At 43.9% G+C, this 15,921-nt stretch overlaps 1 protein-coding gene across 1 annotated transcript in view; it reads left to right on the top strand.

Annotated features, from left to right (window-relative positions):
- The window catches only part of LOC145401308 (uncharacterized), a 110,586-nt gene extending 94,665 nt beyond the window's left edge, over window positions 1-15,921 (top strand). The window contains exons 3-4 of the mRNA XM_080273635.1: window positions 13,156-13,686; window positions 15,540-15,921. Of these exons, the coding sequence (XP_080129761.1) occupies window positions 13,156-13,686; window positions 15,540-15,785 (777 nt within the window). The 3' untranslated portion in view covers window positions 15,786-15,921. The remainder of the gene's footprint in view (window positions 1-13,155; window positions 13,687-15,539) is intronic.

The raw sequence follows: 15,921 nt of genomic DNA, 5'->3' as shown, positions 1-15,921 counted from the left end.
TTTTAACTCGTGAGCTTAAGCGCGCCGGCACACACACACACACACACACACACACACACACACACACACACACACACACACACACACACACACACACACACACACACACACACACACACACACACACACACACACACACACACACACACACACACACACACACACACACACACACACACACACACACACAAAGAGAGGGGGAAATCAGTGATGGATGATTACGGCATCGCTATATGATAATATAACTAAAATTGGCCGGTCTCAAATCTGTATTTAAAAAAAAAATAATAATATGACCAGTAACGTTGCACAGACTTCAGATACCAGTTACTTAGGAATGTGTAACGTCAATAATAAGCGGTGTAGCGGTGTTATATACAGTATACGCCACTGGAAGCGAAGGTCGGCAAGTATTTTGCGCATCGGTTGAAATCCCTAGAGGACATATGAAGGATATTCACTTAACCCCTTGCATCCGGTGACGTTTTTGGTGTTTTTGCTGCATGCAGACGATTTTAGTTATCTGAAAGAAGGCAAGGTGAACAGGATGATCCGTTGAGACAAGTGGAAATGTTGGGTGGGAAAGAAATACAGGTTAGGGCTTTAATTCTTTGTTTTCTCTAACGTTTCGGGCTACATAAAACTCATATACAGAGGGGAGCGTTAGAGCAAATAAGAATAAAAGCTCTAACCCGTATCTCACTCCCACTCAACTTTCCTAATGTTGAACTGTAGGGGTTAGATATAGGTCTCACTGACCCCATCACTGCAGAAGATGTCCTCTAAGATATATTAAACCCGTTCAGAGGTTGCAGATACGCCGACAGAATACGTTACCGGTTTCACGGGAATCAGTGTCACCAGGTGGGTTAACTGGTCACCTTACTCGTTTGCTACGATTATTGTCCTATTTTTGTCTTATACTCTGGTCACTTTAACTAGGCGTGAAATTGCCATCTCTCCATATTGAATGTCTGGCTGTAACGCAATACTAGGGTATGGTGCTAGTCACAGAAATGTTATGGAAAGGATATGGAACCAAAATACAGGCACTGCCTTGCTCTTCCACTGAGCTGTTGGAAATAGGCTGCAGAAAGACGAAAATCTCAAAGTTGAAGTGAACGGACCATAGATGCCATTAGATGATTAGACTGTTTACCATATATAAGACGCCTTCATATAGTGTTAGGATTAATTAACACGTTCTGTTAGAGAAACTCCTCATTTAAAATAAGCTTGACTGCAAGTAACAAGAATAACAAAGATATACTAAACTAATAAGTCATGGCAGTGAAGGGAATGCTGTGAAATACGGTAGCACAGCCTCGGGCCTCTACACCTGGATGGGGGTAATAAGGGGCTGGATGGTACCGTTATGATAAGATCCATTACAAACCCGACCCACGAGTACTTCTTTAAGGAATTATAACGTTGGCAGTATTGGACACACTGCAACACTGGACACACTGCAACAAATCACACCACGCATCACCTGCTGCTGATTTAACTTCTTCACTGCCAGGCCTCCATCAGGCTGAATAGAATAGTCTGTTGGTGGCTTGCATGATATACCTACAATCGTGTAGAAAAAATCAGTGGAGATAGAGCTTGTCAGCTTCACTAAATTGAAATAAGTAAAGGTAAATAGAGGATTTATCTTTCAGTGTGTCTTGCTATGGGCAAAGACATCATACTCCTTTCCCTCAAGCTGAGCAGTCCTCCTGAATGCCACACACCTTCACATATCATCTCAGCGCTAATGTACACCCTCCATACTGTACACATGCCGTACTAGAGTTGTCTCATTCAAGAACGGTGTGCTAGTATTTGCCGGGCTATTTTTTATTTTTCATTGATTGATTGATTGATTGATTGATTATTATTATTATTTTTTTCATTGATTGATTGATTGATTGATTGATTATTATTATTATTATTATTATTTTGGTGGCATACCGGGGTCAGTAAAGTCTGCTTAAACGAAATTCCAACATCAGATTGTTCCCTGTCTCAGCCTGGAATCGAACCCGCATACTTTCATACAGCCGTTAACTTTTCTCACCACTTCACTGCCAAAATACTAAAGAGGATATCATTACATTACTATGGTATGAGATACGATGAAACCGTTGTAACGATACTTGCATTACCTCTGTTACGTTACAAAGTAATCTAATGAAAAAAGGTTACTATAAAATGAAACTGATGGTAATCAGAAATAACCTCCATAAATCTATTCATCTTTATAAATTGAAAAATTGGAGCTGGTCTGAAATAACCTTACCTAACTTATACACTGTCCTAAAATTAAACCTGATCTAACATCTGCAAAAGGAAGCAGCCGGTAATTTAACCTGATCTAACCTATCCATCCGACCTGACGTTGCATTTTTTTAGGCACTGTTACAGTCAGGTAACATATGATGCGGCAAAAGTTAGCCAGGTAGGCTCGCAGTGACCTGGTTGTAATTCGTCTTGGTGAAGTTTAGCCTGAGTATGATAATACTAACCACTTCATGTGTACCAAAATTTGAGATGACAGGAATATTTCATTGCCATCTTGCTACTGGCTTCTGTGTCGCTGACAAATGCGAATGCAAATTTCAGCTATAATTGTTTAAAACTTGCGTCGCGAAAGGAAAAGCAAGATCTTCCTTCTCTAACAAGGATTTGTGGAGAACTTGTGGTTATTTATATATCAGCCTGCATCACAGCACACTGCCATCAGCAACGGTACAATGACCAACACACTTTTACATACGGAGAAGGGAGGTGGAGGTCACAGAACCATTCCTCCTCAAATCTTAAACGCATGTAGGGGTTATCTACTTCAATGACTTTTGTGCAGTCGATATACCTTCGATTTGCCAGTCTATGTATTATGCCAAAGTGCTTCAGAAATTAACGTTAAAAAAATCAGGGCTTACTATCTTCTTCATGATGTAAGTTTTAAATATACCACCATGAGAAATTATGGCGAGTTAAGCGTCAAAATCCAACCACACTTACCCTTTGAAATGGCAGTGAATACCTTTCACATAATAATAATAATAACTATGGGCCCCCCCAAGGGGGAATCGCACCAGCCGTGAGCCGATACATATCTAGTTCGGCTCGGAATATGACCTTGACCTTGACCCACTTTCACCAATTTCGAACTCGTAAGAGACTTTCATCCGTACTACACACCAGCAAAGTTTTGTGATATCTTCAGCGCTTGCGAAGTTATCGTGCAGACAGACACACAGACAAACTAAATACAATACTCGTAGGAGATTATCATCGCTACTACACACCTGTAAAATTTTTTGATATCTTGAGCGGTTGCGAAGTTATTGTACTAAATCACACACACACACACACACACACACACACACACACACACACACACACACACACACACACACACAATGAAAACAATACCAGCATCGCTATCACGGCTTTTAATAATAAAATAATAATAATTCAGACTTTCACTCGGCCAAATACAACGGACGCAATAACTGTTACTAACTCGGTTGCGATCATCTTTTGCGAGAAGCAAAAACTAACCCATAAACTTGGCGTGTAAAAATAAGAGGAAATGGTAAATATCCTAAAGGGCAAACACAAATGCTTACAGACAAAATAATATAATATTCTCGTGGTATTTTCTCGGAACGTTATTATCATTATTATTATTATTTTTATTATTATTATTATTATTATTATTATTATTTTACGAATAGCAGTAAAATAAGCACGTATCCTACATTGTCCTCCGGGAAGCCACACATCCACCTACCCACCCACAAAGTTCACCCACCCGTCCACCCATCCCACTCACCCCACCGGCCAATCTACCCAACACACCCAACTCCCCACGCTGCCCACTCACTTCTTCCCACCTACCCACACACCCGGTCACCTAGCCTGCCCACCCCTCCCACTTGACCCACCCCACCTGACCACATACCCACCCACTCATCCACCACCCACACTATCTGTCCACTCATCCACCACCCACACTATCTGTCCACTCATCCACCCATTCGCCCGCCCTATCCACTCATACCACCTGCCCACCCACCCATCCATCCACCCACCAACCTACCCAGCAGGCCACCAAGCTCTACCAGCAAGCTCAGAGAGAGAGAGAGAGAGGAGGGAGGGGGGCACAGTTACTTTTACAGTAGAGATGTTAGAATATTAGAGAATCCATTTTTAACATCAGGCTCTTTTGTCTCACGTTTATATGACTAGAATTGCCGGGCAATAGTTAGAATACTAAGGTTGTCTCGACCACGAGAGGGTTAATGGTGACAACACAAAGGTTCCTACAACTGATTCTCACCCGTTAACCGAAATAGAACCCTAGAATTGACCAGACTGAGAGGGTTAATACTACCTGTACCAACTTATTGCCTCTGAGCCACTGCCAAACCCGGGGGGAGGGGGAGTGTGATGGTAATAAGGATATACCGCAAATGTTGCAAATACTCAGGCCTTGAAAGGGTTAATGGAGACTAGTTTTAGCTCAGCGCCTCACTCTAATGACGCCCATTATATTCCTACTTGTTTTGGAGGATTTTCTTTAGCTTAGAAGAGATTTTTATACAACATTGTCCTTCCCCACGACGAGGCTCTCTTAAGCTGAATAAATTAGTCTGATTGGAAGAATGTTAAAGTCGTTGTATTGAAGAGGTTAAAAGACGGAAAGCTACTCCTACGTTTAGAAAAAAAAAAAAATGGTGTAGCATAATAATTATGAGTCCGGCGGTCAGGAGTTAGTGTAAATAAAGTTAAGGTTCTCACACAAGAGGAGAGTCAGAAACAGTACTATTTTTATACTCGGCTGCCTTTTAACAAGCTAGATGGTGTGGAAGTCTGATTTAGCATGTATTTTGCTGACATTCTTGGTAACCCGTACCTACTGTAATTATATTGTTTACTTGTTGCTTTCTAGTCGCCTTTCATACACTGTCCATGGTGGATGTGTCCATTCTCACCACAATTGCCCGGTTTCCCTTGGCTTTCACTGAAGGTAATGGCAAGGCATGGACTAACTAGCTCTGGCCACCGTCATTATACGGTTCACTGAACTTTTTCGGTTTCCCTGTTATTTGGAGGTGGTTTCTAGAAAATAGTGAGTTGTGAACATATTCGCATTTACGGTCGTTTATCATTAACATAATTACTTCACTTACCTGAAACTTGATGCAAATTATTATACTTCCATATACACAATACTATCTGGGTAAAGAAAAAAATACAACTTAAATTATTAAGTTCTTAAAAGGTCCAGTTAGCCCTAATAATGGCCAGGGTGGACATGCTGACTTGGCAGTCTTCACTACATACAGATGGATATTCTCCAGAAGTGTCATAAAACTCAGGGAACCTGTCTTCCACATCCTGAGACGTTCAGCTTTTGCCATTGATGAAGTTCGAGACCCTAGTCAAGGTCTAGTGTAGACCTTGGCTCTAGTGTCAAAACAAACCAGCCCACACAAGGATCGTGAGAAACAATGTAGTCAGTGTTGACAATAACGACATAACCACCATCACCATTCATGCACCTATGTCGACAGGGAGTCAGCCAGGCTTCACCTGTCCCATACCATACCTTGCTGAAGGCATACGAAAACACGGGAAATATGAAACATAGGAAGCTCGCATCTAAATCGACTCTCCATTGTCCAGCTATTTCCTCTTATATCATGGCTTTTCACTTAAGTCCTCTGCAGTAACCATGTGCCATGTTGAAGTGTTCCCCTTCAGCACATCCTAGTTCGCTGTCACCCACTCTTCTTCCCCTTTTCCTCTCGTGTCAACCCATCCAGTTTCCAGATCTACTAGTGCTCCAGCACAACCTGGTAGAACACCTCGCAACTCCCACGTTGACCATGGTTAAGAAACACAATCAAAACAGTTTCTGGGATGGGGAAAAAAAAAAAAAAAAAGCTAATTCCATGCAGAGGAAAGCACATACATACAATTCGTGACCCAGAAACACTCCCAAAGGTAGAACAACCGCATCTGGAGCAGAAACCATCCTTGCACGTGTGGGTGATGACTGGAGTTTGTTATACGCATTCTTTTCTAGGTAGAGAAGTCCAGGCATGAGACATCGAGGACGGAAAAGACAACAAGGATTGAGGATCCTTTGCAAGGTCCTTTGCTACCTTAACGAGAACAGGTGACAGGAAGGAGGCATCAGAGATACGGGCGCGTAGCACACGTCTAGCAGCATGCTTTTATCCCTTTTCTGTTCAGCTCCCTAATGCAAGAGAAACTGTTACTCCCAGTCCTTCATGTAAGCAACAGGTCAGCTCTGGAACTGTCTTCTTTTGTTTGTATTTCCTACTGCCTATGATCTCTGGTCTTTCAGACGTAGTGTGTCCAGGCATCTCGAAATGAACTGATCTTGAATTTGGCTCTGTATTTTTTTTTTTTTAATGGCTTCTAGCCTCTGGTTCCTTTTCCTTTGCATAAAAAAAAAAGGCTCTTTGGATATCGAAAAACGGAACAATTAAGGTCACCCCGAGTGCAATGAAGGTGTCACCCCCAAGACGTACCAGACGCCGTGATTTACACATGAGACCGAATACTGTAGTTCAGTGTACATGGTATAACCAGTATAGTAATTAAATGGCCATAACTTTTTCATCCTAGAAATCCTTTTCTGTATCCGGGTGGCCGGGACAATAAATCTCAGTTCTAATAAACTGGCTGCTAAGATATGCGAGGCGTGATCAAAATGTTCTAATAATGGTTAAACTCATTTCGTTGATTATTAAACTTCTACTTCAGTCACCCCTTCACAGTACTCACCTCCTGCATCCACACTCTTGTTCCCTCTTGCATCCACACACTTGTTCCACCGTTCTTGCAGTTGATGGCAACATTGCTGGAACTCCTCTGTCTTGATTATCTCAGACACTTGTTAATTCAGATTGGATGTCTTCAGTTGTATGAAACGATGTCTTTTCATCACAAGCTTTGATCTGGGGAACAACCAGAAGCTACATAGGGCTAAGCCAAGTGAAGAAGATGGTTGTTGGACTACTGGATTTTTCATTTTCCTTGCCTTAAAACTGTTGGGTAAAAGGCGCTGAATAGCTGGGCACCTTGTCACGATGAACCTGCTACTCACCATTGCAATTTTCACGTCATTTGCGTCTCACTGTCTCATGCAAACATTTCAACACTACCACGTAGAAAGCTGCATTAGCAGTGGTGTTTTGGATAGAAATTCTGGGAGCACAATAAGTCCTTCCATGTCAAACAAGCACAGCACAACTGTACAGCATAATTCCACAACAGGAGACTATATTTATGGTACTTGAGTGGGAGATATTACTAACACTATAGTTAGCTCTAAAGGTTTTCTTTAACACACCTGGGTGCTAATAAATGATATTATAGTTACCCCTGAAAGCTTTCTGTAATGCTGGTAAATATTATAGTTACCCCTGAAAGCTTTCTGTAATGCTGGTAAATGCAAATGAATAATACCAGAGTTAGCCTTAAAAGTTTTCTGTAATGCTTTTGATTGCTATGACAGTTGTTTCTCTTAAACTATCTCCTCCACCTCCGCTGCTAACTGGAAAAAATGCTTGTGAGGAGCATGTGATCTTGACTCACTACCTGTTTGAGCCCTCGCTGACCCAAATGCAAACATGGAGAACACCAGATGTTGGCCTGCTAGCTATTTGTCTGGTAGACAAGTGCATGTTACACTCCAGACCAAGTCATCACGAACACAAAACTTTTGCAGTGGAGATCATCAGAGCTTCGTTCTTTCACCCACGCTTTTTCAGCCTACATGTCAGCCACTATCAAACATCGTCACTTCTGCAGACTACATCGCCCCGTCCACACTAGGGTCATGGAGTGCGCTCTGTTGTGCGTCATGTAGTCAAAGTCGAGTTTTCGTGCCATGGAGGGTCTTGCCACGCTGTCTGTCTATTTGTCTATCTATAGCCAGATGCCATAATCCCGTGAGGGGTGACCGTTTGACTCTGAGTTACCGTAGTTGTTTTACGGGGAGGGACGCTAACCTTCCGGCAACCCACTTGTTGACACGTAGGGAACATATGGTTTGGTTATATGGTTACCATCCACAATTAGAAATAATTCCCTGGGTTACAAGAAACCATTAGGCTTGTCATTCAGTGTAAAGCCACATGAAAAGGAAAGAAGAAGAATAAAAAGTGACAGGAAAGACGAGGGAAATAGGAAGAGAGGAGAGAGGAGGGCAGAGTACACAGAAAAAGAATGATAAAGGTTTCTGAAGAAGGAGGCAGCATTACATCAGGCGAATGGATGATGGTCACCACCATCTACACACTTCTAGCATACCTACCTGTCTGAGGAGCATTTCATGGTGACAGCGCGTGCTGCAGTGCATTGATGTCCTCACAGTAGTCGTCTGGCTTCCTTTGAGAGGAGTTGTATTGTTACCTCTTTTTTTTTTTTTTTTTTTTTTTTTTCAGTACGCAATGGCAGAAGAAAGTGCAGGTATTGAATGGTCAAAGAGCAACACTCTACATGTTGTAGAACTGCTGAAGATGCATCCATCTGGCAAGTGAAAAACAAGCAATACAAGGGGAAGAACGTAAGAAGGGCAAGTTTAAAATTACCTCGAGACAACCATAGCGTGCACCACATTTTGTTTTTCGTATTATTTTTCTGTCACAACATTCTGCCACAGTGCTCTACATCACAGTCTCTTGGACTGCTGCGGTTATGGTATCCATCCACCTCCTCACCTAACTGGCACATGCTGCCCATTGTACTAGTGTGGACATTGCTTGCCTCAGCAACACGATTTGTGTGTGTGTGTGTGTGTGTGTGTGTGCGTGTGTCCGACTCTGGGCATAGGCTTCACAGCTTGCTCTCAAGGCCCAGTAGTCCTCCTACATACCATACACCTCTACATGTCACCACTTCGTCACTAACACCCACCGTCCATATTGAATACATGCTAGGGCAGTCTTACACAGGACTGGTGTATTGGTATTAGCGGGGGTATTTTTACGACCTGTCTGCGGCTCTTCTGGTAGATCAGTAAAGTCTGATTTTAAGAAATTCAAATCCTTAAACTGTTCCCTGCCCCAGCAGGGATTTGAACCTGAGTCCGGTAGGACTGCAGGCCACTTCTCTACCGATTGAGCCACCGCCTCCTTGGGCAACATGACGTGCAACAAAGCACGCTGTATGACGCCTGGTGTGGAGGGGACTGTAGAGTGACATATGAACACATACAGTACAAGACATCAAGAGGTGGCACACCCCCAAACTCAGGTCACACAAAGCAATTACAGGGATAGACTTTGGGCAACAAAAACAACATCTCTCCCTCCTCTGCAAACAATATATCAGATCAGTTGTCCTGTGCCTTCCCGGCATGGACCCTTATCCTGTCTAACATCCACTGCAACACCTTGCAGGCCATACAGAACAATGATTTGTGCATCATCAGTTATTCCATCAGTAACCCCCACACTTCACATACGCTCTGAAACCAAAGTCCTCCCTGTCACAGAATATCTTGACGTAGGAGGAATACAGTTTGATGTAGAACACAGTTTGACGTAGCAGCCTATGTTAATACACAACACCCCTGTTGTAAGAGAGAGACAACACATGTAAAACAGTCACCATACAAACATTACGAGCGTCTTCAACAACAACAACCCACCTACAGACACTGTCCTAGCAACAAAGAACACCTACACATTTATTTCACGTGCAGGACAATATACAACACCTTGATTGAAACACTATACTGCAGGCCCTATCCTCATATCCAACCCAGATATCCTTGAATGGAACTGATCAAGTTGACATAGCTGGGCCTAGAACAGGACACCATCCAGTCCTTCTCAGTTACCAGCTAATATATGGATAAGGTGGGATCACAGATGAAACGTGTCCTCTTGTACAATAGGCGCACACAGCATACTCCACATATGGAGCAATGCACAGCACATGCCCCACTAAGATGCAGACTTATTAATCTCAACTCTTCTCCTCTTACTGGTTCCCTTCAACCTCTGTCCCTTCGCTGCACAGTTGCCACTTTATCTTTTTTTTTTTTTTCGCTACTTCAGTGGTCACTGCTCCTCTGAACTGTCTGCTTGCATCCATCCACCTCTACGACGGGCGCGTAGCACCCATCTAGCAACAAACTCTCATCCCTTTTCTGTCCATCTCTCTAATGCAAGAGTTAATCGTTATTCCCAGTCCTTCATTTATGCAACAGGTCAGCTCTGGAACTGTCTCCGTCTGTCCGTATTTCCTACTTCCTATGATCTCCAGTCTTTCAAACGCAGTGTGGCCAGGCGTCTCGAAATGAATGGTGTAATGCTGTGTTTTTAAGGCGACTTCTCGTCGTAAAAACACGAGCACTGGAACGGGGTCCTTTTACTAGACCGGATGTAATGCACTAACAAAGGAACAGGGCAGAAAAAGAGACAGTAGACCGTATCACATCTATTGCTTAAGTCCTACTCATTACAGTGTACATACAATGATATTTAGTACATAGGAGAACAGAGATACAAGATTACACTCAACTGCACAGAATGGTCACATATATATTAACACTGTGGCACAGGGAAGTCGTGGATATTCTTCACTGTCACTTGGACGGAATATTACATTACGGGGGTTGTTAGTTTGAATTAATTATTATGTCACTTCAAGATAATAATAAACTGGGGCGGTTCACTTTGGATCACTGAGATTGGGAGTCTGTTTCGGGGATATTTACTATAATAGAGGTAGGGTGCGGATGGCGACACTCGACACTGTCACCAGGTCGCGGGGACACATACACTTGCCTTTCGGCTCACTCGCGCACCTACCTCTAGTTTCACAGAAAACTCCCTGGTTCCTTGATGCAGGGGGGACTGAGTTATTTACCACTTTACACTTCTTACCCTGATTACACGAGTTTCTGTTATGCCACTGTTTAATATATCTTCTACATAAACACTGTCACTGTACCCTGGATCACTGTCACTGTCACTGTCTTACCCTTGTTTCCTGGGTTATCAAATCACTGGTACTTACTGTCAGGGAGGCTCCCCTGTCTGGGGCCTCGACCTGAGGGGCGGCTCCTTTCCTAGGGCCGCGCTGGTGGGGTGCAGGGAGGCCCTGTGGTCTGGGGGCCTCGACCTGATCGGGGGCCCTCGGGGCTAGGGCCGAACAGCTGGAGTAGTCGGGCCTGCTTCCTCTGCCTCCGGGGTGTGAGGGAGCCTGGATCTCCGTTGTTGTAGACTGCGGTGGTGGGCCTGGGCGTCCTGGGACTGCGGGTGCTCAGGGGGAGAGGCACCGTCAGGGCTGGGCTGTGGCAGCGTCTCCTGCAGGGCTCCGGCAAGGCCAAAGAACTCCCGGGTGTGGGCGGTAAGTCCGTTATCGGGCCTTGCCACCACTCTAGTGTCTCCTCCGGGCCTATAAGCCTGGATGGCGACGAAGGGCTCCCCGAAGGGAAAGAGGCTAAAGGGAGACTCACGCTCTTCGTGGTTCCCTGAGTGTGTCTATAGGTCTGAGTCGGGGCTCTACTTCCCCTATTGTGCACCTTGGCTGTAGCCGTGAACTTGCCCGGCGTACGGGGGACACCTATAGGGTGATCGAGGTCACCCTTTCGCCGTGGCAAGGTACCGCCGGCGTGGTGTTCCTCCCGCAGTAGGAGACAAGCCGGAGTGAGGGGCTCAGGAGCCGCACTCTCTCCAATACGGACAGATCCTACCGTCAGGGAATTCTCCACCCTGGTACGTGCCCCGGCCGAAGCCGAGTGTCTGCCCGTACGGAAAGCGACTAACGGATGAACTGGTTCACCCGTCCGTTGCGGCAAGATACCGACCCCGGGACGCCGCTTCCGTAATTGGGTAGCGCTACACGTACGGTAGCAGGGTCTCTCTACCCTGGACCGTATTCTGGCCATAGCCAAAGAGCAACTGGAGAGGGATGCACACAGGCAACTCTCTCTCCTCAGCGTGTTAAGGCCGGAGCCTGGGGTCACCTTCCCCTTTACACACTCTGTCAGGCCGTAGCCTGTGTCTATCTCTCTTTCTCTCTTTAGGCCGTAGCCTTGGGCCTCTTGCCCTTGGGCCTCCTGCCCTAGAGGGTGTAACAAGACCGTCAATACGGTGTTACCTGGGACTGACCTCTTTTCAGTCCCACCCCTGGTCTGACGATCACTACCCCGCCCGCACAGTAGTTCAGTTTGCCTGAACGCCTGGGGTTGGGGCACTTGCGGGGAATAGGGGCTCAGGGTCGGGATGCCCCGATAACCCTCTTGCCCGGAACTACTAACCTCACCAGTGTGTCCTCCTGGGGTGGTGGTGGGGTGGCAGCTTGGTGGTGGTGTGGGGGGTGGTGAGGTGGGAGGTCCTGCGGCGGGCACGGCGGGCATTTTAAATGGATCTTGAATTTGGCTTTGTATGATTTTTTTTTCTTCTTGGAAGGAATATTTTGTGGGCTCAGCCTTTGGTTCCTTCTTCCTCACATTAAAAAATAAATATATAAAATAAATGGTGACAGCCCTGAGGGGATATTATCCCGCATTTGGTCTATTCAGCTGATCAGGTCAGATGCAGGTAATTGGATGGGTCCATCATGATGTGGCAGGGGTAAACCAGCTCTGCTGAGGATGTCGCTGATTACGCTGCGCAGTTGACCCTCATGCGGTGTGGTACGGTAAGGATCTGTCCTCTATCCCCTTGGGGCTAAGATACGAATAAATGCATGTGTTTGGATGATTAAATTTGGAGTGTGTCATCCTGTCTCAGCTACCTCCCTTTCTTTAGGAGCAGCCTAGGTACATAGATATATAGATAGACAAGCCTCTTTCATTGCCTTTGCAGTGAAAAATTTGACAAGAGTACCACTATTTGTTTTCTTGCTGCTACTGACTGAAATTTACTTCAATAAATGTAGATCATTGCCAACAGCAGCATTAATCATAGCCATCCTTTGGCTATAATATAAACACATAGTGGCTGCCCATCCCTAAACTTGTCAGTCCACGTCAATACACATTATATTTAACATTACATGCCACGACAACTCATTTAGTGATACTTCATTTCAGGCACTATACAGTATTGTATTAATATGCAGTTTGTCTTAATCCATGCAATTAATTATGTTCACTTGTTTCAGGGTTCTCCGCATGGGCACTCTCGAGGAATCTCATCCATATCGCAGTTTGTGCCCCTCACCTCCTCTGATGCCTCCTCCTCTGCTACTCCTCGCAAGACTCCAGTCTCTCTCCCCTTCTCCCCATCCTCCTCCATACCCTCTTCAGCCTCACAACACCTTTCCATCCAGCCCTCTCAGCTATCCTCCTCCACCAAGCCCTCAGTGCCCTCCCTTCTCAAGCCCTCAGCTCTTCCTCTTCAGCAAGGCTTATCTCACTCTCTCCCTCCACCATCCACCACAACTGTTTCCTACTTAAGCCACCATGACCCACACAAATCAAGACAGGATCGCAGGCATTCGTTACATCCACTTGTTACTCCCCATCACCCACCACACCCACATGCCTTCCACTACCCTAAGAAAGTTCCATCAAACCATGCCTCCTATCCCCACCTACCAGGCACCCACTTCCCAGCTCACTCTCCCCATCCTTCCCTTTACTACCCCCACTTTGTCACCCCTATGATGCCCCACTATCCTGCAATGGGACAGGTAAGTGGTAGTACCATGGAAGACATTTTACTATTTTAATGGTTGCATTGGTAAGGCAATTGTGGTAGCAGGCTCAACACAATATTAGTAGGACACATCTATTCAGTAATAGATGTAATTCCTGATAATTATGGTAGTAATGGCAGGAACTGATCTGGTGTACGAATACCAAGGATTGGTTTTGCTGTAGTGGGGGTAATAGGCAGTGCCATTGATAGAGGTCGTGCTAGTAGTTGTGCTTTAATCCTAAAATGTCTACAGCAGCATTATAGTGAGTAACTGGCATGTATGGCAGTGCAGTGAGGAACATGGTGTATGTGCTGTAGTTGGAAGTGTAGAGTGCTGGAACAGTACATGAGTAGATCCAGAGGTGTTCCCCAGGTGACAATGGTTTTTGATACAGGGATCATCATTGATACAGGGATCATCATCATCCGGACCTTCTTTTCCACCCTAGGGCAGGGTGAGGAGTAGGAGTGTCCAGACAGCCAAAATTTGCCAAATCCAATGGACCAAGCTTCCATTCTCTCATCATTAAAGCCCCCGAAATCCTGGTTCTATCGGATACATCAAAAACATTTACCACGTTCTTTAGCTTCACGTAAACGTATCCGATAGGGATTATTTTACTTTATGTATAGAAACTGTACCTTTTCCTGGCATTTAATCATTTCTCCACACAAGTATGATACAGCTCTACCATGGCTTACAGACTACCAGTTTCACATTAATGTTCACAACTTCTCTTTCTTAGCTCACTAGTCTGATAATATATTAAAATATCAAACATTATTTTGGTAGTTACGAAAGAAAGTGTACAGAACTCTCATCAGTTTGGAAGTTGATGTGGCCAACTCATAAAAACTATCAGATATTCAATATTCCTGCATCCATCCTTCTTCCAGATCTGGTAGATTTTTGCTACTGGTTGTGCTAGGTGCTGTTGATATATGCATGATAGTTCTGAGAGGATCTGACACACAAGCAAAATGCTGCAAACCTTAGATGACAAGAAATAATGAAGATCAGGAACAGTTACTGGCAACAACAGACCTAATTGCTGTAATTTTTTATACCAGTCCACATTTCTCATTTACAGGATATCACAGTATATGTCATGTAAAATGCAGAAAGATAAATTGGCAACATCTTAATAGGAAGACAAGTGTATATACTTTGTAGTGATGGCATCATTATGGTTAAGGCCAGACAGTCTTGGTCAGTTTAAGGAAATCTTTACTTGAAAAGTTAAACTTACCTCACTAACCCATTCAGGACTGTTGTTCTATCTATCTATCTATCTATTGCCAGACTGTTGTTACACTTTAGTATTTTTACTCTTGCCAGTACTAAACAATGTTTTTTTCAGCCTAGTGATGTCCTTACTCTGTAGGTTAAGCATAGGAACTTTGTTGGGATTACAACTTATCTCCTTGAACCACTTCTGTATGATGATGGCTTTTAAATTACCATACCTACATCACCACTGAATGCAATACACATTAAGAGTTAGATATATTATTTCCATTCTTTTAAAAATGCTTTACTGGACTTTATGTCTGTATGCATGTACTCTCAGTGTACACAATAGCATAAGGCAGTGGCCGACGTAATATTCATGAAGGTAAAGTTTGTCATAAAGCTTAGTTCTTTAGTTCTGTTCATACTGTGATAATATTATCATTAATCCCACCTTATCTACAAAACATTGATATATATATATATATATATATATATATATATATATATATATATATCAGAAAATGGTTTTGCAATATCCCTTTATTATATTTATTTATTTATTTATTCAGGAATATCAACATCACATTTCTGGTAAAAAGAGGAGCAAGAAGCACCACAAAACCCCTGAAGAAGTCAAGCATCACAGTAAAAAGCACAGGAGGAAGCAAAAGAAAGACGAGGAGGAGAGGAAGAGGAAACGAAACAAAAAGAAACGAGAGCTGACGGATGAACAGATAGAACGAACCTATACCGGGTTGGACAGAGAGATAGCTGAGGAGTTTATAGACAGTGCAATGGAGCCTGCACTGTCTATTCAGCGGGCCTTTCACGGTAGTTTCAGCCAAGATTCCTTCTAGTGAATTTTGGAATTGAAGAGGATATGTTGTTTGGATGTATGGAGACGGGGATAGGACAGTAACAGGTAGGATAGGATAGGATAAGATAAGGAAGGGGATAGGATATTAACAGGTAGGACAGAATAAGATCAGATGG

Source organism: Coenobita brevimanus, chromosome 55, assembly GCF_032717465.1.
Source record: "Coenobita brevimanus isolate Jiangsu-jjx chromosome 55, ASM3271746v2, whole genome shotgun sequence".
In the NCBI taxonomy this organism is placed as follows: Eukaryota; Metazoa; Arthropoda; class Malacostraca; order Decapoda; family Coenobitidae; genus Coenobita; species Coenobita brevimanus.
The sequence above is the reverse complement of the archived record's forward strand: the minus strand, read 5'-3'. Positions and strand labels throughout refer to the sequence as shown.